General features: G+C 34.7%; 1 protein-coding gene across 1 annotated transcript in view; it reads left to right on the plus strand.

Annotated features, from left to right (window-relative positions):
• CRYBG3 (crystallin beta-gamma domain containing 3) overlaps nt 1–22,901 on the plus strand; it is a 146,319-nt gene that overhangs the window by 111,343 nt on the left and 12,075 nt on the right. The window contains exons 13-17 of the mRNA XM_044669258.1: nt 717–859; nt 970–1,096; nt 3,057–3,089; nt 8,054–8,163; nt 9,761–9,887. Of these exons, the coding sequence (XP_044525193.1) occupies nt 717–859; nt 970–1,096; nt 3,057–3,089; nt 8,054–8,163; nt 9,761–9,887 (540 nt within the window). The remainder of the gene's footprint in view (nt 1–716; nt 860–969; nt 1,097–3,056; nt 3,090–8,053; nt 8,164–9,760; nt 9,888–22,901) is intronic.

Here is a 22,901-nt window from a genome sequence, read left to right on the forward strand (position 1 = left end):
ACCTGATAATTGAGGTCCCTCCCCTCCTCGAAATGTGTTCATAGTTAATGAGACAGAGATGAAGCATTTGATTTTATATTTTCATTTCAATTCTTTTGGCAGACAAGAAATAATTCCTGAGCCCCTCCCTTCACAGGTTAAATTAAATCCTGTATTAACCTTTGTCTAAAAACATTGCTGAAATGTTTAGTGGAAAATGCTATAATTAAATAGAAAACTCTTATTTCTACTAAAATAGAAAAACTTGTCCCAACCATTCCTCCTACTCCTCATCTAGAGCATGCATATACTCATACACACACCTAGTTCAAAGCTTATCTGTACTAGAATCCCCTTTACAACATACTGGACAAGTGATCATCCAACCTTGCCCTGATGAAGTCCAGTGAAGGGCCTCAAAGGAGCCCATTCAATTTTAGGAGGGCTCTTATTTATTAGAAGGTTTTTTTTCTTACTAAAATACCATGGTTAAAATATAAAAGAGTATCATTAATTGGTTATAATTATTACTTTCTCAAATATGTCAAATGAAAGATGATTTGTATTATTCAAAGACCCCACCTTGTAATAAAAATGAACAGAAATAAAATTGTTTTGAAGTAGGAGTCATGCTGTACCTGAGACCCTTTTGATAATACATTCTCTAACAAAAAATTGAAACTAAAATACTTTTGCCTATAAAACAACTTACTAATTTTTCTTTTCCCTCTTTTTAGAATTTTATAGAATCTTCAGTCACACTATTTGAGGATACTGTAGAAAACTCAAAATTTGTTAATATTATTAATCGAGAGGTTCCTGATTTGGAAGAAGTCGGGTTTGGTAGTGAAACGAGATGTATTCATGTTAAAAGTGGAGTGTAAGTTTTTTGCAGAGATATGCAAAGTATTTTATTATCAAGTTTTGATAGCTTAATTACCTATGGTTTTGCTGAATTTTCTAACTTTGATTTTTGTCTTTCTTTGTTAGTTGGGTTGGCTACCAGCAGCGGTTCTATTGCGGTGAACAGTATATACTTGAGAAAGGGAAATACAAGAGCTTTTTTGACTGGGGAGGAGCCAACAACCAAATCCTGTCAATTAGGCCTGTTAGACTGGTGAGTTAACTTTTGAATATTCCAACTGACTAATGCAGTAGGCCATCAATTAAATTGTAACTATTACAGTAAAAAATTATGTAGGTCATTGATTAGTTTTTCCCCTCTATTATGAGTAAAATTGATATAGATGGATATAGATAGAAGTATTAATATTTTATTTAAAGCCATGTTGGTAAAAATAAAGAAGACCACATGCCTGCTAAGACCTAATTCAAATCACCCGCCATTACCTTCTGCCTACCTGGCTGCTTCGTAGGAAAAGGAGCTTTCCAATCGAATCAAGTTCTCTCTATTTAAGTTATGCTTTACGTTGGCTCATGTCACCATGTAAGACAGGAAACCCGTTGAATCATGGGAAATGTAGTTTCAAAGTCCCCTAAATGTCCATAGGAAGTTTATGGTCATATATCTAAATATTTAAGTGCAGTGAACCCCAAATTTCCACTAACACATCCCCCCCTAAGAGTGGAAAAGAGACTCGTCTCCTTGAATGCTCTTGTAAACATAGCTTTTAAATTACAGAAATTTGGGGATAAAAGAAAAGAGGATAAAAAACTAGCCGCATTGACAAAAAGCCAATTGGGGTAGTCCCCTATTGGCATAAGAGTGTACATTCAAAACAAGTGCATTCAACTCCCCATAGTTCAATCAACTGCACACCAAAGTTCAATTTGGATCTTCATGATCCAGTGAAGGCTCTTCAGGCATATTCATGGTGCCTTCTCCAAACAGGTTCATTGTCTGGCTTTTGGGGAGATGGTACATTTTTTATCCTGAAATTACTCTCAAAAGAATTTAAACTTTACATCATAGATTATAAAACATACATCCCCCCCTGAAATTACTCTTAAAAGAGTTTGAGTTGGCCACAGCGAAGTAATGGAATGTAATCATAAACCTCTCTAAGAGACGATACAGAAAGCTCAGTAAATGTCATTTACATGCTCTCTGTCTCTGATCAGGCTTTGGAGAATCAACTGTTGTTGGGAAGAGAAGGGGATCCTTTAGGATTCTTATTTGTCATAATTGTATTTCAACTCCATTGGTTTATTTTGTAATCCTATGTATTTTACTTTATGTGTTTAAGACATCATTCTGAGGGGAAAGCTGGGTGGCTCAGTGGTCAGGCTTAGAGATTGGGGAGGTCCTGGATTTGAATTTGATCCTAGACACTTCCTAGCTGTGTGACCCTGGGCAAGTCACTGAACCCTCATTGCCTAGCCCTTACTGCTCTTCTGCCTTAGAACCATATTTAGAATTGATTCTAAGATGGAAGGAAGGTAAGGATTAAAAAAAACAAACAAATAAAATATCATTCTGAAAAGGAGTCTGCAAAAGGAGTGTGATACAACAAAGGTCAGGAACCCTGCTTTTGATGAAGATCCAGCCTCTGAAAGGACTATAATCTCCCTGAGAGTATGGTTGGTATAGTTTCTTGCTGCCAAAATCATTGGGCCCCTCAGGGAAAAAGCGGGGATTCTGGACTTTTTTGTGTGTCATTGACTTCTTTGGTAGAATGCTGAAGTATATGGACTCTTCCTCAGAATGTTTTACAATCATAAAATTAAAAAAAAATACAGAGAAATAATATTGAAACATAGTTTACAAAATATATATATTTATTTTAAGTTCATGAATTATTGGTTAAGAAGCCCTGCTTTAAATGGGCCTGCAGTGTAACTCAGAAAGTTACTCCTAGCAGTATTAGTCCTAGAAGGTGACTAAAATAAAACAACATCATCTGTTGTCTGCACTACAGGTGTAGATGTCTGTGGGCGACTTTCTGAATTTTTCTCCATCTCAACTCATGCATCTTCCCCTTGCCACCTTAGATTTTTGTATTTTGATCCCAGTGTTCCATAAACTGAACCACAAAATCAGTCTGAAAATTTTGTTATTTTTTAAAGTATGCACAATATTTGAAATATATTTTAAAAATATATTATATATTTTGCAGGAACCTCTTGGGATAAATGAGCCTCCATATTTGGTATGTTAAAAAAAAAAAGCAACATTTCTATTTCATGACTACTTTTTAAAGTGATTTGTTGTAAATATTTGTACCTTTCCTACAAGGTCCCCTGCTCTGGTGATTCCTACCTAGTGGCAAGATGGTTATATATAATTGGTACCTTGGAATGTAAACATTTATTTGTCAATGGTCTCATTTCCCTTTGTTTTTCCCTAATAATGTTAGGAGCTCATACAACTTCAGGATAATTTTTGGATCTCTGCCACATTTTTTCCCCTCATTCCCATGCTGTCCTTTAGATCACATTCCTATTCTTGTGTGTGTGTGTGTGTGTGTGTGTGTGTGTGTGTGTGTGTGTGTGTGTGTACAAACTTTCTATGAAATTTGGCCTCAAACATTTCCTAGTTGTATGATCCTGGACAAGTCACATAACTCCAATGGCCTGACCCTTCCTTACCTCTCTTTTGCATTGGAACAGATAACTAGTATCGATTCTAAGACAGAAAATGAAGGTTTAAAAGAAACAAACCAAAAAAAGCCTTTTCCTGTGGAAATCTCTGTGCTGCTTAGTCTGTTAAATGTAGAAATATATTTCTGTAACTACATTTCTTTTTAAAGGAAGCAGTTATGTTGTAATTTCCACCTCCCTTATTTCCTAATCTCAGTGTCAAAAATATCAGAGTGCCATTATTTCTATATCAAATGACATATCAAGCACTATATAAAAATTAGACCTCACTATACTTCTATCCTGAGAGTTCATGCCACGCTTCATTTGGTGTTTGAGTAACCACCCTTGGATTTTGTCCAGCATTACTCCATTGTATAACAAATTCTTCTCAATGAAGAATGATATTATAATGTGGTTTATAATATAATTTCTCATTACATATTGTCTTTAAAATACATTTTTAAAAAATTGAATAGCACAGATTTTTTAATAACTAGGTATGATTATATAAAAAAGATTTTATTTATTTTTGGGAATTTTATTTAATTAATTTAGGGTATTTTGCTGTGGTTACAAGATTCATGTTCTTTCTCTCCCTTCCCCGCAACCTCCTCCTGTAGCCAGCACGCAATTCCACTGGATTTTACATGTGTCATTGAACAAGACTTATTTCCATATTATTGATATTTGTACTAGGGTGATTGTTTAGAGTCTACATCCCCAGTCATATCCCCATCAGCAGTTATTTTCCTTCTGTGTTTCTGCTCCCACAGTTCTTTCTCTGGATGTAGATAGTGTTCTTTATCATAAGTCCCTCAGAGTTGTCCTGGATCCTTGCATTGCTGCTGGTAGAGAAGTCCATTACATTCAATTGTACTACAGTGCATCAGTCTCTGTGTAAAAAGATTTTATTTTTAAAAACTCAAATTTCAGTTTTTAGCCTTCCATGTGTTTTTTAATGTTTAACTCATTCTTAATCTTCATTTTTCTTCTTTTCTTTATCCCAAGATTATTATTGTTATGTAAATAGTAGTAAATAGTTATTAAAGAATATATATAATAATATTTAACATTAAATATATATTGTGTATGTTATTGGAGAATATAGAGTAGAATCTGTTATTGGAAGTTTTTTAAAAGTAAAACGACTTTATGGAATTGATCAAGGAGATGCTCTGTTTATGTGCTTTCCATTTCATTGTGGATAATTAATATGTATTCAGATTTATTGTAATTATAAACCTTCACTGTTGAGATTTTTTTTAATGCCCTACTACAGCAGCGAAGAGAGTATAAGACAGATTTGTATGGCAAAATAGTGCAGGGGGAAGTGAGAAGAGCCATAGTGTAGAAATGGATTAGGAAATATATTGATTAGGTATTGATAAGATAAGAACTTTGAGAAAGGGGTCTCTGAGATTGCAGGCAAGGCAGAGTGCTGTGCGTGAGATCAGAATTTTGAAGGTAAGAAGCAGATAAAATTCTGACAGTTAGTGACTGAGCTGGGGGAGTTACTGATACTCACTCACTGGCTTTAGTTAGGGAACTCTCTCTGGCTTCTGGTGAAGACAGACATTTCAGACCTTGCTCTTTGTTATATATATAGGAGAGAGAGAGAACTCTAAAATCATCACAAAGAGATTTTCCTACCCTCTTTACCATGAGAATTCACCTTGGAGAAGTTGGCATATCTCCTTTGGTGGAAAATGGTTTTGAGAGAAGACAGATTGAAGGCCTGTTTGCCTGGACTCTGGGCCATCTCAGGGTTACCCTTTGGTCAGCCGGCCTTTGCCATATTGGACTGACTGACTCGGTGTTTACTTGAAGACATCTTTAATAATATTAAGTTAATTTTAATGAGGTTTATAGTTAGATTATAGTCAGATAGTGTTTTGGGGTTTTTAGGCAGTTTCAGAGTAGCTTCAAGACACAGAAGAGTTTGCTGTGAGGCAAATGTAGAAAGTGGGTTGAGATAAGTTTCCTTTTAGTGTTAAGACTTTCTTGTTACTAATCCTTATACTTATATCTGTTAAATATAAATAAGTAGATTTTTTTACAAATATATAGTCTCCAAGTAAGGTACTGACCTGGTGAGGGGAAGTCACTCCTGTCTTTCCTTTTGAGGGGAAAGCTAAAAGATACTTTTGTGAACATTAACAAACTATTTTACCACAGCATCCTCAACATGAATAATAATCCCCAATACTTCAATAGGGATACATTTCCTTACTTTCCCACTTAAGAACAAAATAAAAATCAGGAGAAATCCATATCAAACTTATCATTTTCAACACTAGAGCTTTTAGTAAAAGTTTTTTTTATAAATGTACCACATCCAATCCTGATGAAGCCCTACTTTCTTATAAAGAAATAAGCAAAAACCACCAACATCAGTCATATATTGCAGTAAATGCAACATTCAGCATCATTACAATTCCATTGTTTCTCTGGATTCCTCATTTTATTTCAGTGTAATAATATTCTATTTTGATTGTTGACCATAATTTTCAAGCACATTAATTTTTAGGCACCCATGATAAAAATACTTTGGGATATTTTGTCTTTAGAGGGTATATGATCAAGTAGAGGGATAATTGGATCAAAAGATCATAAGAATTCTTTAAATTACTCAATTATTTTCAAATAATTGACCATCATTTGTCATCTGGATTTAGTTTTACATAAAAAATGTGTTTTTCATAACATTTACAGCATTATTTATATTTCTCAATTTTATTCAGTTTCATATATCTATTCCAAAAGCTTTTTTGTTCTTACTTCTTAAAAAAAGATTAATTCAGGCACAGTGGAAGCATTTCCCTCCTAAACATAATTATGTTATTTTAGTTTGTTTAAATATTATAGTTTTTAGATATTTTTCTTATAGTTATTGGAGCAATATAAATGGATAACTGAACAGAATTTAGAATAATACAGCTCTCAAGATTTCCTGGGAGAAAATAGAAAGGAGAAAAACCAAATCAGTTTAAAAAGTAGTTATTATGTACCTATTATGCACGAGGCATTGTGAAAAACCAAGACAAAAATGTAAGTCTCTACCCCAAAAGATTGATTGTACTTTTGTTGAGCAATGCTCATCTTTATCTTCCCTCTTCTCACAGTAGGGTTTATCTTTCTAATATTGCTCTCTGTTTCTGAAGAAAACTTTATCTACCTCTGCAGCGTTTGATGAGCTACTTCTTCTTCCTCCTCCCCCTCCTCCTCCTCTTTCTTATTTCCATCCTCCATGTGATAGTCAATGTGATTTTCTTGAAGCTTGGGGCTTATCATGCCACTCCTCTACTTAATGAATTCCAATGTTTTCCTTTTATCTTTAGGATCATATACAAACTCCTCTGTTTGGCATCTAAACCGCTTCACAATATGATGTAAACATGGTCTTCCAAACTTTATTATACATTACTTCTCTTTACACATTCCTTGATCTACCTAATGTGACATTCCATCTCACATCTTAATGTCTTTGAACTTACTGGCTGCATCCTGTACCTTAGCTCTACCTAGAAATACGTAGAAATTCTACATTCTTTCAAAATGTATCTCATCTTTGCTTATTACCTAGTTGCTACTGTCTTCTTTTCCAAAATTGTCTTGCTTTTTTATATATACTTTTATATATACATGTTGACTGTACCTGATAAAATAAAATTCAGTATAACATAAAGGTGGTAGGGGGAGTATTTTTGTTTAATTTTTTTTGTCTTTGTATCTTTGGAGCCAAGCAAATAATAGACACATGTTGATTGGTGGGTTGATTATCTTCTATCATATCCTTCTATTTTCCCTTATTAATTGTGACTTAGGGAGTTTGGTGGAGAGAAAGGCAGTACCAATTTATTCCTTCCTCTCCAAAATGTGGGGCTAACAAAGAATTTTCTTTTCCTTTAGCTAAATGTGGTACCGCTATAGGAAATGAAGCTGAATTAGTGTAATTGACAAGTAGCATTTTCATGTTGGAAAAAAACCTATTTCAGAGGATGTATTTGTTTTCCAGGCTTAGTTCTTTCTGTGGCTACAATTTAATGTGGGAAGGTGAAGAAAATGATTAATAGATGTATTCTCAAAAAGTATAGAGGATAATAATATAATTTCATATATTGCTGTTAGTTTTGCAAAACACTTTATTAACTGTTATTTTATTTGATTCTCATAACAACCCTGAGAGGAAGGTACTATTATTATCCTCATTTTATAGAGGAGGAAACCAAGGCAGGCAGAAATCTAGTGACTTGGCCAGGGTCACACAATTGGTAAGAGTTTGAGGCTCTATTTTAACTCGGGTCTTCCTAATTCCAGATCCAGTGAAATGATAATTTTTGTTCAGAGTGAATATGCACTATAGAACAGCTGACTGATTCTCCTGTGTCTGTTTTTTATTGAAAGATGCATTGTGAAATAGTGACTGATTTCTGTGATTTTTAAGTGCATAAAGAAGACGGTCTTTGTTTTGGCTTTTATAGATGATAGATACTTTTTTCTAGTTTTTAGTTGTGTTTTTATTTTCTTATAGCTCAAAGCATATGATCAACCAAATTTCCAAGGAAATTGTGTAGATTTCACAGGTCATATTTCTGATTTGACAGCCTTCACACCACATTCATTTAAGGTTCTTCGGGGAAGGTGAGTATTTTTAATGTAATTTTCCTACTTATTTAAAAATGAAATGTATTTAATGCTCAAAAATGTAGTGTAGTTTTTCTTGTGTACATAGCTAATTTTTTTCCCTTTGTTTAGTAGAGATGAGGATTATATATCTGAACCTGTGATTTGAATAGTGTATGGGAAATACTGATTTGCATATTCATTTAAGGCAGATCATTCCTTTAAAAATTAAATACAGACTACCTGCCTGCCAAGATGGGTGCAGATGCCCATTTCCTATTAGATTTCAGAAATTTACCTAGTTGGAAAATTTTCAAGAAATTCAATGAAAAACTATATTAATATGACTTCTCATGTCAGAACTGTGCAAAAAGTGATCTGGAGGCCTATAGACAATAGGAAAGGTAGCTGCCAAAGATATTTTCAATGTATGAGGATCTATGTCCAAGGAACAAAAGCAAAGGATAAGCTGAGAAAATCCCCTGGAAAGTTAAAAAGGTCAGCAGAAGAACACAGGAGATCCTGGACAAGAGCATACAGGATTACTCGCCCTGTACAAAAGTGAAGTGATATCAGAATGGACTGTGGGGTAACATAGATCTCTAGTTCAGGAATTAAAACTAGAGACAAGTAAAAGAAAAAAAATAACAACCAGTAAAAAAATTATTGACTGTTTGATGATCACCAAAGTGGAGTGAATAACTCAATAACAACTGCAAGCAAAGGCTCAAAAGAAGAAAAAGAGAATTTTCTTGATGACTAAATGAATGCCAACAAAAATGAAGCAAGAGTTTCATTTTTAATTACAAAAAAACTATGGAATAAAGAATTGGAAACAGAATAAAGAGCTTAGAAGGGAAAGTGTATATAATAGACTTAGAAAGCTTAGAAGGGAAAGTATATGAAAGTCCAAGTAATGAACTCCCTGTAAACAAGACTAGACCAAACCTAAAATGACTCCATTATGTAGAAAGGAATCCTAAAAAGAAGTGGCCTAGGATTGTCATAGCCAAAATCCAGAGATCCTCTGTCTAAGAAGTATAGTTGGTATCATCCAACACCTAGCAGCTTCTACCATAAAGAGGAGATCTTAGAATGCAGTATTACAAAAGAAGAAGAGAATGGCTTACAACCAATACCAACTTACTCTAAAAAGTTAAATGTATCTTTCATTGGAGGCAGGTAGATGGTTCAGTGTATAATAAAAAATAGTAAAGAGCTAGGAACCAACATAAATGTTTTAGATTGCCTCTTTGGCAACTGGGGAAATGGTGAACAAATCATGGCAATGCTCCACTTCCCAATACACCCCTATCATTTTTATTCCTTTGTTTTTATTGTTCTTTTTCTCACTAACCTTTACTACTAATCCAGATTCTTCCATCAAGGCCTAATTCAAGACCCTTCTCCTTAGTCATTTGCTGCCTATCTAAATTCTAAATTACTACAGGATTTGTATTTCATTGCTCTGTAGTTATCTTAGGTGTATGAATCTTGTCTATAATAGTTTTTTATTTCCTGTTCTTATGTTTCTAGCCCTTAACATAGAATGGAGTACAGAGTAAATATAAAAAAACTGTTATCTGACTACATTTTCTATACTTTGACCTTTTAGTTGGCTCATGCATTGCCAAGGGGATTTCACAAGTAACCAGTGTGTGTTAGAAGAAGGACTCTATGCTGACCTTACTTCCTGTGGCTGCTCTCCAGCTCAAGTCAAATCTCTCAAGCCTATTAAATATGTAAGAACCTTATTGAAATCTTGTTTTTATAGGATGCTTTACTACCTAGGCCTATAGCAGGGGTATTAGAGATAAGTGTAAGGGAGAAAATATGTAAGTGGATTCTTTGCTTTGGGATCTTTGGTGTGGATATTCTTTATCATTCTTGGGAAAAATGTTCAAATTAAATTCACTTAACATTGATTAAAGACCTAGTACATTTAAGATACTATACTTGGTGACAGGAAAGCAAATATTAGATAGTTCTTGTCCTCAAGAAACTTATATGGTACTAGAGGATACACTCTATAAAGAGATAACTAAAGAAAGAGAGAACTTTAAAAACCAGGGGAATTTTAATAGGCTTTATGTTAAAACTGGCACCGGCTTTGAAGGAAAGTAAGGACTGACTTCCAGAAAAAAATGGTCACCTGAACACAAGGCAGACCACTAAGCTTCCACATACCTACTAAAAATATTGAGGTTCGCACCATAATAAATCAAGAAATCTGGTAAGAAATTTAAATAAATGTAGTTCTACCCTAGGACTACACAAAAAGTCAGCTACCAACACAAGGGCAGTAGAATAGGGGACCCCATCAGCAAAGTTAACACCAGATTGTAGCCTCCTAGGGCAGCCAGAAACTAGATGATAGGTAGCCTGCAAGATTTTTTGACCTAAGGGAGTAGGAGAATGTGGTCCAGGTGGTAACACCCCAGTGGTAGAAACATGGAGGCCCAGCAATCCCTTGCTGTAAGCAGTGACAAGCTTGTTCCTCTAGGACTTAAATTGGAACACTAGTGTCTAGTAGCACTCTATTCTGTGATACCATTCCTGAAGATCTAACACTCTGAACTGTCAAGGATCAACCTAAGGAACTATAGTTCAATATAGGAAGCTAGGGGAGATGGAGTAATAAGACTAAAAAGGACTGCCTAGCCCTTCTAAGAGTACAGCAGAAGTCAGAACATGGACCTGGAACAAAGTATCAAATCAGAAAATAAGGATAAAGAGATTAATAAATGAAAGAAAACCCTGACCAGTGAGGGGAAAATTACTATTTGGTCACCATCAAAAAGGAGTAACCCCAAAGCAATTGCAAATGAAGTCTCAAAAGAAAAAAATGGATTTCCCACAGGGACTACATGAATACTTAGAAAAAATGAATAAAATAAAAGCTCTAAGAAAAGAATTGGAAAGATTAGAAATAATCTAGAGGGAAAATGATAAACTACCCAAGTAATGGATTCCATAAAGCTAGGATAAACCAAATACCCTGAACAAAATTGAAAAATTGATTGATACCACAAGCATCTGACTCATAAAGCAAATGAAGGAGAAATAATTTAAGAACCATTAGACTCCAAAAATCATGAGTGTAGACATTGTATTTCAATAAATAATACATGGAAGGGGGCAGCTGGGTAGCTCAGTGGATTGAGAGCCAGACCCAGAGACTGGGAGGTCCTAGGTTCAAATCTGGTCACACAGCTCTGTGACCCTGGGCAAGTCACTTGACCCCCATTGCCTACCCTTACCACTCTTCTGCCTTGGAACCAATACACTGTATTGACTCCAAGACGGAAGGTAAGGGTTTTAAAAAAAATAATAATAATAAATGGAAACTACTCAGATCTATTAGCTCTAGAGTGAAGGATAACATAAAATTAAAGAAAAAACCCAGTGATATCTCCTAAGAGGAAAAGTGCCAAGGATATCATACCTAAAATCTAGAGATCCTATACCCCAAAAAAATGACTTCAAGCATCTAGAAAGAATCAGTTCAATTACCAAGGAAAGTATAGTCAATAGACTATAATACAATAGACAAAATACTTTCCAATAGACTTGGAACATTCTACTATAAAAAGAGATCTTAGAATGCAGAATCCCAAAAGTAAAAGAGAGTGGCTTACAACCAATAAGAAATTACCCTAAAAAGTTAATATATCTTTCAAGAAGAATGGTAGGATACAGAATGAGCCTTTAATGTAGGGTACAGAGGATGTCCGAGCATTTCTGATGGAAAGACCAGAGCTGAGTAGGAACTTTGAAATACATACACAAGGATCAAGAGCAACCTAAAAAGATAAAATTGAGCATTTGGAAGGAGCTCTAAGATGATGTAGTATTACCATTCTAATAGTGAAAAGAAACAAGTATCCCTTCAGAATATTACTGTTTTGAAAGGGTATTGAAGGAGTTAAGTAAGAAGTGTAGAGGTCTTGGAGATGAGTTGGTCCTATTTGAAGCAGGGAAAGAGAAGGGAGGGTGAAAGGAATTACACTGGTGTTAGAAAGGAGGAAAAAAGGGATGGAACTTGATCTTTCTCAAAAGTGGGTTATATGAGAGGAAGAGTATATACTGATATGGAAGAAGAATATGTAAGGGGAGTGGACTTCAAGTGAACCTCATTCTTATCTGAAATGGATAAAGAAGCATTGAATGCACACACGTAGAAACAGTGTGGTGTAGAAATACAAAAAACTTAAATGTAGAAATAGGCAGAGATAAGAGGGTTTTGTTAATAGGGAAAATAATAGCAGAGAAAAAAGCATCACAAGCAAAACAAACTTAATTAAAAGGGAGAAAATAATAAAGAGTTAGGAAGCATGAAGGTATATCTTGGAGATACTGCCTTTTAGGCAACTGAACAAATCTTGGCATACGAATGTAACAGAATGTTGTTGTGTTATATAAAATTACTTAAGAGATAGCTTCCAGAGGATCCCGAATGTCATAAACTTAGGCAGAGTGAAGTGAGCAGAATAAGAACCAAAAAAAGTAAAGTGAAACAATGTGGAAAGATATAACTGTGATCAATGCAATGACCAATCATTTCTCCAGAGGAACTATGATGAAGCATGTTATCCATCTGCTGGTAGAGAAGGTATAGAAATAGACATTTTTGGGCATATCCACTATGTAGATTCATTTTTAATGAAGGACGGTTTTTGGAATTTCAAGTTCTTAGCAATAGTGATACTAAAATAAAGCCACTGAAAACATTTTTTATGCAAAGACAAAAAGAGAAGTTAGATCAGAAGGAAGGAAGGAAGCACTAACAAGCAGGATAATTTTGAAAGTAATGTGTAAAATTTATCATATTTTAAAAAAACAAGTGGCATGAAATGGAAATTCACAATTTCATATAAAATTCTTTTTGCTATTTTTGTTAAGTTCAATATAATTTTTTCCCTTAAAAAAAAGGATTTTAGGAGGCAGAAACATGGTTGGGGTACATTCCAGATGTGGAGGATAGCCAGTGGGGCATGAATGCCAAGAGTGGCTGGAATGTTGAGAAGCTAAAGGGGAATAATGAAATAATATAACTAAAAAACATGAATGTTAGATAAAAACCAGATTATAGAGGGCTTAAATTCAAGGCTTAGGAATTTGTAGTAGGGAGCTACTTAAGTTTTTATTTTGTTTTTAAACAAAGAATTTACATTATTAGACCTGTGCTTTAAAGAAGGAAGCTGTGTGGAGGAGGATAAATGGGAGTAGAGAGAGAGTTGAAGCAGGGAGAAGAATAAGGAAGCTAATACAATAGTTAATTATATAATTAATATGATAGAATATAGAAGTGCTAATGAGAGTTCGAATTTGTGAATGTAGAGCAGGGCTTGGCAATCAATGTATGGCTCTCGGAATTAGTAAGTCATACAGGTTGTAGAGTCATATCATATGATATGAAATAATAATTGAAACCAAGTGATATTACACATAGAGTGCTGAGAGAAGTACTAGAACAGGGCCTTGTGTTTCCTCTATACTTAAGGGGTGGTTGATAGATAATGGTCCAGCAAAGGGGACTGAGAAGAAGCAGTCATTTATTTTGGAGGAAGAACAGGAATAACATACAGATGGGAGATTAAGTTATAACATTGTTTTCATATATTTACCCTAATATTCATTTATATATTTTGTACAGAATTATTACATATTTTGTGGGTAGCTAATATATACTATTATAAGAACAATAATTTCTTTATCAGCTAATTACTTTTCTACAATGTTGGCAAATGTGACCACTGGAGCAATTTTCAAGTTCTCTGTTACTAGCATAAACTTAAAACTATTACAGAACATTACAGATTCATAAAAATGTGGTAGCCAGTTTAAAAAAAAAACATTTTTTTCTGTTTTTCAACCTAGTTTACAATGCAAGTTAATTTTTTTTAAGTTCTGTGGCTGGCTAGGAGGCATCACTGCAAATCAAAATGGGTATCTGAATCCTTTCACAAATGGCCCAAGTGTCATTTCATAATTCAACAAATATTTATTAAGTACCTTCTATTTGTATGGCAATATGTTGGGTGCTGGGAGTATTCCTCTCAGAAAAAAACATAATAGTCCCTGCTCTCCTAATTTCTACTGAGAGTTACAATATGTTTTATAAATGAGTAAATGCAATATAATTTCAGGAGTAATTTCACGAAAGAGAGTACTTGTAATTGTGCCTCTCAGAGGGTAGAGTCAAGGAAAGCTGGCACAGGAAGTGATACCTGACCAACACTTTAAGGAAGTTAAGGGATTCTAGGAGGTAGAGATGAAGAGAGACTGGTGCTTTCCAGATATGTTAGGGAATAGTGAGAACAGAGAACAATGTACAGACCAGTTTTAACTAGAATAGAGAGGATGTGAAGGTAAGTCATATGAAATATGCCTGGAAAGGCAGGCAGTAGTCTTATTTGGGAAGGCATTGGAAGCCAGCTTGAGAATTTTATAAAGATTTGGGAGATTGAATTTTGGATAACAAAGCATTAAAATAAAAAGAAAATCTGAATGAAGGCTTAACAGATTGGCAACTAATATTTCCAAAATAATGCAGGCAAATTAATGCAGTGATGGTGAACTCTGGGGAGCTTTTTGGGACAACTGCATTTGTTGTGCTTGGGAATAAAAATATCCCCTGGCAGATGGTAGGAAAATTTTAGTCTCCTCCTAATGCCCACATTTCCTCTAGACCTCTGCATGACCACCTTCTACGTAGCCACTCAGTTAGCAAGTCTGATTATTGCTTTCCACAGTGATAGTAGTCCCACGCTTAGCACTCTTCAGGCATTTGACTATAGGAGTTTTGCTCTTCTTTTGAGGAAAGGAATAGTAGTTGCCCAGCCTAGATCTGTACCTTGAACTGCAAGTGTTTCTATTTGAAGTGCTATGTAAGTATGAGAATACCCTCTCTCGGATCTTTTGTTCAAGGGCCCTGCTTGAGGAAGAAAAAATTATTCATCTTATTCTTAAAAGTAGAAAAAATGATGTTTTCCCTCCATCTTCCAACATTTAAAAAAATATTTCATTTTTTTTGTTTTGAAGGGAGAGCAAGGTTTGCTTACTTTATTACCACCTGATATTATCTCATGTAACTACCTTGGATTATAACCAGGTTTCTATTTCACTACATTGTAGGTGTTCCTAAAACCATTGTAACAATTGATTCATATTTTCAGGATAGAGCCCAAATAGGGCTAAGAAACTTATAGCTATTTTAAGAAATGTGATCTGGCATCTTAGCTTATGGAATCTCTTGAGTAGACAGCTTAGATCAAAGGTTCTTTGTAGCTTCCAGACCTGGTAAAGCCTTAGGCAAAATTCAGAACCTGTTGGAATTGACAACTTAGACTTTATTTCATGACATTAAGGAAATTCTAAAGCACCATGTACAGAGGATGACCCCACCAAATCTCTGGGGCCCAGGGCAAACACCAAGTATGTATGACTAGGTAGAATTGTTTTTTGGATTGGTAAAATTTTCCAGGGATGATAAGTAGCATTATTTTTATTTTGGACCAGTGTTTTTTACCAGTATATATGGAAAGGTACCTTCCATAAAGAAACTCCCACTACCAAATTGAATTATAATCATAGTGTTGCTTTGGGTGCTACAAAGTTAAGCGACTCAATCATGATCACACTAATATTAGTAGTATGTGTCAGAAAAGGGACTTTTGTCTGAAACCAGGTCTTCAAGTTTTCCATAATGCCATGGAACTCTTTTAATTAGTGTTCAGACACAGAATAGTATCATTAGGCTTTTACCAGATGCAGTTAGGTTTTAAGGAATATGGTAAATGATGTATCACACACAACATTCTAAATTCCAGTCAAGTCTTAACAACGTTCTTTTTCATTTAGTTCTGTTTAGCATTTTCGATAAGCTTAAACTTATAAAGCTTCCCTCTATTAAAGTATACATATTTAAATATCTTTGCCTTAACCACTGAAGGCAATTTAAAACTGCATATTTTAACTTCCCCAAACCTGTGAAATTACTTTTAAATACCTATGTGAGACAAAAATAATCTTTTCATATCACAATTTGATGGAGGAGGTGGAGTTATCCCCCCACTGCCATCGACCAATTAAAATTGGGAACAACATAACTATCTTCAAATGATCTAAAAGAGGACTCTTGGTTCATTGGATTGGTAATTAGGACTAGTGAAGCCTTACTATAATGCTAATATCTTTGGGTTCTGTGTTTTATTATCCCTACACAAATACTGGAATGGAGAATAAGAAGTTCATATCATATATAGGTCAGAGAGGCTAATTTCAGTACATACGCTGGGTAATATAAAGGAGAAAGACAGGATAAATAATTTTGTGAACCAAAGTGTTTATGAAAATCTCTTAATCTCCCTGGACCTCAGTTTCCTCATCTGTATAATGAGGTAGTTGGATTGGAATGGTTTCTGAGGTCTCTTTTAGTTATATAATTCTATGATCTATTTCTAAAAGATAATTACAAACATTTAGTATAGATAGGACTATGAAACAAACAAGATATATTGGAATGGAAAGTAAGAAGCTAATGTGGAAGTCCAGGGGGCCAACTCCATTATAGTTGGGATGCTATAAAGGGGAAAACCAAATAGATTAGTAATTTTGTGAAGCACCCCCCTATCTCTCTCTCTTTGTCTCTCTGACTCTGTCTGACTCTGTCTCTCTGTCTCTGTCTCTGTCTCTCTCTCTCTCTCACACACACACACACACACACACACACACACCACACTTCCCCATTTCTCCCACCTCCCAAAATAGGTATCTTAGAAGGATACAGTGAATGTATTATCAGGAGTAGTTAAGTACCAACTATTTGCAAAGTGAAAGGAAACCTACTGCAGTGAGTATGAGTATGTACAGATATCTAATATGTGCTAGGCATATGCTAAGCACTTTTTAATATATATTATCTCATTTGATTGTCACACCAGCCCTGTAAAGTAGGTAACTGTGATTGTCCTCATTTTACAATTGAGGAAATTGTGGCAAACAGACGTTATTACAACTTGCCCACAGTCATATGTCTAATAAGGGTCTGAGGAAAGATTTGAACTCGGGTCTTCCTAATGCCAGGCCCAGTACTCTATCCACTGCACTACCAGATGCCTCAGTGGATGCAGGACTGACTTTGGATTCAGAAAGACCTGAAATCACATCCTCTCTCTGACATGCACTAATTGTGTGACTATATTAATCTTTCTACATTAGTGGAGGATTGATGAAATCACAGGTTCTGGCCTCTCCCTAGTTCTTTCAGCTCTGTGGGTGTACATGTGCACTGGTATGCACATGTGCACTGGTATGCACACACACATACGAAGGATTGTGATGGGTGCTGGGGATATAAAACCAGAAATGAAAAAATGGTCTATGCTTTCAAGATATTTACATATTACTTCCAAAAAATAAATATGGAAGCCAATCCAAGATGATTTAGAAGGAAAAGCTTCGGAGGGCAAGGGGGGGAGAAAGGAGGAGACATGGAGAAGATGGATGTTGTAGTTCTGGGGGATAGCCTGTACCAAGGCAGAAAGGAGGGAGATGGACTGCTGAGACCGAGGAAGGGTCAAGTCAGTTGTCAAGATAGCTGAAACTTAGTAGATGGAGTGAAACTGTATAAAGTAAGTCTGGATATAGAGGGTGGAGGGATGTATTGAGTTGAATCAGAGAAAGGAGATATTAGAAGCCAATAGTCTAGTTAAAAGGTGAAGGAAATGTGCCAGGTGAGAAATGATAAGGGAATGAACCAAAGCATGAGTGGAGAGAAGGGGGCAAGTTTGAGAGATGTTGAAGTAGAATCCATAAGACTTTTGACAAATGATTGGATGTGAAGAATGATGAAAGAGGGAAGAGAGAAGGATAATTCTAATGCTACAAACCTGGGTGGCTTATGAGGATGCTGAGAATAGGGAGGTCTGGAGGTGGGACAGGTTTAGGGAGATAGGTAAATTCTATCTTGCACCTGTTGAACTTTGGATATTCACTGATGAAATGTCCAAGAGAAGATGCCTGTGAATAAGCCAAGAGGACATGCCAAGGAAGCATCTTTATATACAGGTTTATGGACCTCCTTTTATACAGCTAATAATATAGTAATCCTGAGCTCTGGAAAGAAATTATGGCCAGATAGGTAGGCTTAGAAATTATCTGCATACTTGATAGTTGAACCTCTGGGAACTGATAAACCAAAAGGTAGAGCAAGAGAAAAATGAAGAGCAAATGGTGGGTACCCACAGTAAGGGGGTGGAACATAGATAATGAATCCAGCAAAGGAGTCTGAGGTAGAAAGACCAGAAAAGATCATTTCATATTAATAGAGAATGAAAAACTATAGTTTGACATCAGATCTTGACACTGAAGGTTTTTATAATTCTACAGTGTCTCATTTTCAGTTTCAGTTTCATGAACTCATGTGTAACCATCCTGAATTAAAGCCAGGCAGAACTTAATGTGAAGTGAATTTTCCATCTTAGATCATTCCCTCAAGATGGGTGGTGCTTTGGATTTATTGCTTTTATGTTATTTTCATGGACTGGTCATGACTTGTCAATTAGTTAGCATGGAGGTTGAGAAAATAAAATCTAAGCCAAAAAAATTGGGAATTTATATTTGCCTGCTGTTGGTGAAAAGCTTTTTAATATTAAAGGGAAAGTGACTTATCAGCATCACAAAGTCTTAACTTTCTATAAGTTTTGAAATATTTGAAATAGTAATTTGGGAGAAAAATTAATTTAAGCTTTTGGAAGGCACTATGAAGTCCTTCATATATGAAGTGTTAATATAATGGGGGAAGAAAACCAAATATTCTCTTAGAAATGTTAACTTCTTAGAGGGTTGTAGAGGAAGTAAGATAAATTATCTGGGGTCTTTTGTTGGTTTTAAAAGAGGAAATAAAATGGAAAGTTGAAGGAATATACTGGAAAGTAAAGAAGGAAGATTGGACTTTTCAGTATTTCTCAAGAAGGGGACACAAACACACTCTCTCACACTCTCTCTCTATCTCTGTCTCTGTCTCTCTCTTTATCTCTCTTTCTCTTTCTCTCTCTCTCTCTCTTTCTCATCAAAAGGATACAGGTAAAGCCAAGGACAGATAGGAAGGAGAATTGAGACAGAAGTAATGTTTGGGAGTGGGGAAGAGTCAAAGCAAAACAAAATTGTTTTGGAGTGCCCCAAAAAGGGATTAAAAGTAAAGAAAAGAAAGGGTAAAAACCAGTAATCAGTGCCTGCACAAGAGGAAGAAAAAAAGGGGGATGCAATTCATTTCATTTATTGATTAAACTCCTCTTTCACTACCTTCTTTGCAAAGAGAAGGGTGGGAAACAAAAAGGAAAACATTTAAGAAAGGATATGATGGAAAGAACACACGATTAACAAATATGTGAATGTCACTGGGTTGAACTGATCCATAAAATGGAAGTGGATAACAGAAAAGGATCAGAAAGCAAAATCAAACTATTATTTATAAGAAACTCACTTAAAACATAGGTATACTAAATGAAGTAGAATTAATTAAATATCAATTAAACTCAGAAAAGCTGAGTTAGCAATCATTTCAGACAAAGCAAAAGTAAAGATAGAGATGGTTAAAAGAAATAACCAATCCCAGGCAAATATAAATACCCAGTGTATAAGCATCAAATGGCTAAGGTACTTAAAGGAAAAGTTAGTTAAATCAGAGAAAAGTCAGTAACTAAACTATAATAATTGGAGAGTTCAATATAGCTTTATCTATATTCAATATAGATTTATCTAAGAAAAATATAAAAAAGAATTTAAATACATAAATCTTATTTTTAAAAGGTTACATGAAGTAGGTCTTTGGATTACTAAATAGGAAAAAAGAGTACATTTATTTCTCATCTGTGCATTCTGCTTTTAGAAAAATTATCCATTTTCTAGAGTATAAAAATCTCATAAAGAAATAGCAAAAAAGCATAAATATTAATTTATTTATTGACCTCAATAAGAATTATAATATTTATAAAAGACTTTTGAAGAAAAGATCTAAATAAATTTGTTCAAAGTTTAAAGCTGTTCAAAGAATAGCTCAAAGAAAAAAGGGTTATTTCATCAAAAAATGACAACAATAAGATAACATAAAATCTTGTGAGATGCACTCAAAGTGGGGGAATATTGTATATCTACACATTCTCCTTAGTGAAAAAAAGGATAAAATCAAGTCATCTAATTGGGCATAAAATGAAAAAAAAAAACCATCTAGGAAAGCAACCCCACACCCTCCACTGCAAACAGCTAAACATTAAAATAGATACTCTTAAAAAAGAGGCAATTAACAAAATCAAAAGAAAAAATTAATTTTTAAATAAAACTAAAAGATGTTAAAAGAAATTAATAACATGGTTTTTTTGTCTGTTTTGTAAAGAGGAAAACCAAACTGCAAGTATCAAAAATGGAAACAGAATAAAAGGTAATTATTAGAAATAATTTTGCTCAATTATAGGTCCACAAAACTGATAAAAAGGATGAATTTTTTAAAAGTACAAAATGCCCAGATTTAATGGAATAATAAGTAATGTGATAAATCTTAGGAAAATAAATCTTAGGAAAATAAATTAAATAAACTATAAATGAACTCCGAAAGGGAGGAAAAACAAGACTAGATGGAGTTATAAGTGAATCCAATTAAACATTGAACATTACATAAGTTTGCAAAAACAAGTAGAGATCCCTCCAAATCCCTTATGTTATAAAAATATGGTTTTTTTAAAACGGGGATAGACAGAACAGGGAAAGAAAACTATAGGCCAAGGATTCTTAATTTGAGGTTCATGGACTCAAAAAAGAGTTCATGGGGTTTTCAGGTAGTCTGTGAATTTGGATAAAGAAAAAATTTACATCTTTATCTTTACTAACCTTTGATTTCCTTTGTAATCCTATGTGTTTTATGAATTTAAAAACATCCTTCTGAGATAGTGTCCATAGGCTTCACTAGATGGCCGAAGATTAAAAACCTAAGAATGGCTAAGAACCTGGCATATACAAATCATGTTAATGAATATATTGGCCCCTCCCCACAAAAAAAAAAAAAACAATAAAAACTAGCAAGGTTGGATTTATACCAGGAATAAAGAGATGGTTCCATATTAGTAAAATCAGAAATGAATATATCTGCATTTTCATATATATCAAATATGTATTCTAAACATATATGATTAATAATTAAATCACAGTTTATATCAACAGATAAAGTTTTTCAAACTTGATAAATCATGTTACCAATTTTTGTTAGAAACACTAAAAAGAATAGATATAGATGGGTCTTTCTTTAGTATAGTAAATCATATTCATCTAAAATCAAGAGCCAGAATCATATGTAATGGAGAAATGCTGGAAACATTTTTTTTTCTTTTTAAGATCTGGCCTAAAGCAAGGATATATTATGTTCATCACTCAGTAATTACTGTCAATCAATAAGTCAACACTGAGTGCCTACTCTGTGCTGGATATTCCTCTCAGCACTGGGAATTACCCTCCCAAAAAATGAAAGACAATCCCTGCCCTCAGGGAACTTACAATCTAATGGGGAAAAAACTGTAAAAAGAAGCTGAAAAATTAGGTCGAGAGACAAGGTAGGTGTGTAGTAGAACCATAAATCAGGGCACCTTTTTGGGGACTGGACTATTGCTTGAAGTGGCAAGTTACTCCAACCTTATGTTTACCACAAAAGATACCAGAGTCTAGCCAGATTAGCATCAGGCCACAGCCTGAGAGCCAGGTGAAAGAATGTTTCTGAACTTAGTACAAAAAAATTTTCAGTCTTTTTAAAGGTAGTTATGATTGACTTCAAAACATAAAATACATATTAAACTGTTATCCGTGACCTTTATGAAGTCCCGTAAGTCACAGAATTGCTTACTGTTAATTGTCTAGCAGACTTCTTGACACTTAATCAGCAAGCATTTTGATGTTCCAGAGACTGCCAGGCTCTGAGGATGCCAAACAAAAACAGTCCCAAGAGCCTGCATCTTATCAGAAGGATTAACATGTGCACCTAAAAGTTTTTTTAAAAAAGGTAAAAATGGAGGAAAAGACTAGATCAAGAAATCAAGAAAGATACCGTATTGGAGGTTGTATTTCAGTTCAACTTAGAAAGACTAAGCCTTCTAAAAGGAGAAAGTGAGGTAGGCAGCCTAGGAAAAGGCATGGAGATAGAAGATGAAATAGGAAGAAGGCCAGTTTGGTTATAATGTGGAAAGTGCACAGGAGAATAATGTACAATGTACAATGTACAATGTGCTGGACTAAGATTTGGAAGGGTTTTAAAAAGCCAAAGAGTTTGTATGTTATACTGGAACTTTGTAAGCAGGTGGGTACTATGATGTCTTTTGTAAAATTGGAATTTGAGAGATGCCATTTAAAAGTATATATATATTTTCTATGGACATGTGGGAACTATCAAACTACATTTCCCGTGGTCCAGCGGGTTTCGTTTCCAGTTCTTTGGGCGCATAGGACAGTTTAAATGGGAGGAAATCTGTAAGTAACGCCTCTTGGTCTTCCTGAAGGGCTGACTGACGCACAGAGAGAATGGTCTCCGGCGGTAAATATAAAACATAGGCGCGGTCTTATATATATTTTACCAGCATGGCCATGGCTTTAATTAAACTGTTGATTTATATTATTATATCAGTCTTTATTATTTTTAATCGTAACACTTTGGAATATCAATCTGGCAGCTATGTGAAGGATGGATTGGAGACTGAAGAGAAATGAGGCAATGT

The sequence above is a fragment of the Gracilinanus agilis genome, chromosome 3 (assembly GCF_016433145.1).
Source record: "Gracilinanus agilis isolate LMUSP501 chromosome 3, AgileGrace, whole genome shotgun sequence".
NCBI classification, from domain to species: Eukaryota; Metazoa; Chordata; class Mammalia; order Didelphimorphia; family Didelphidae; genus Gracilinanus; species Gracilinanus agilis.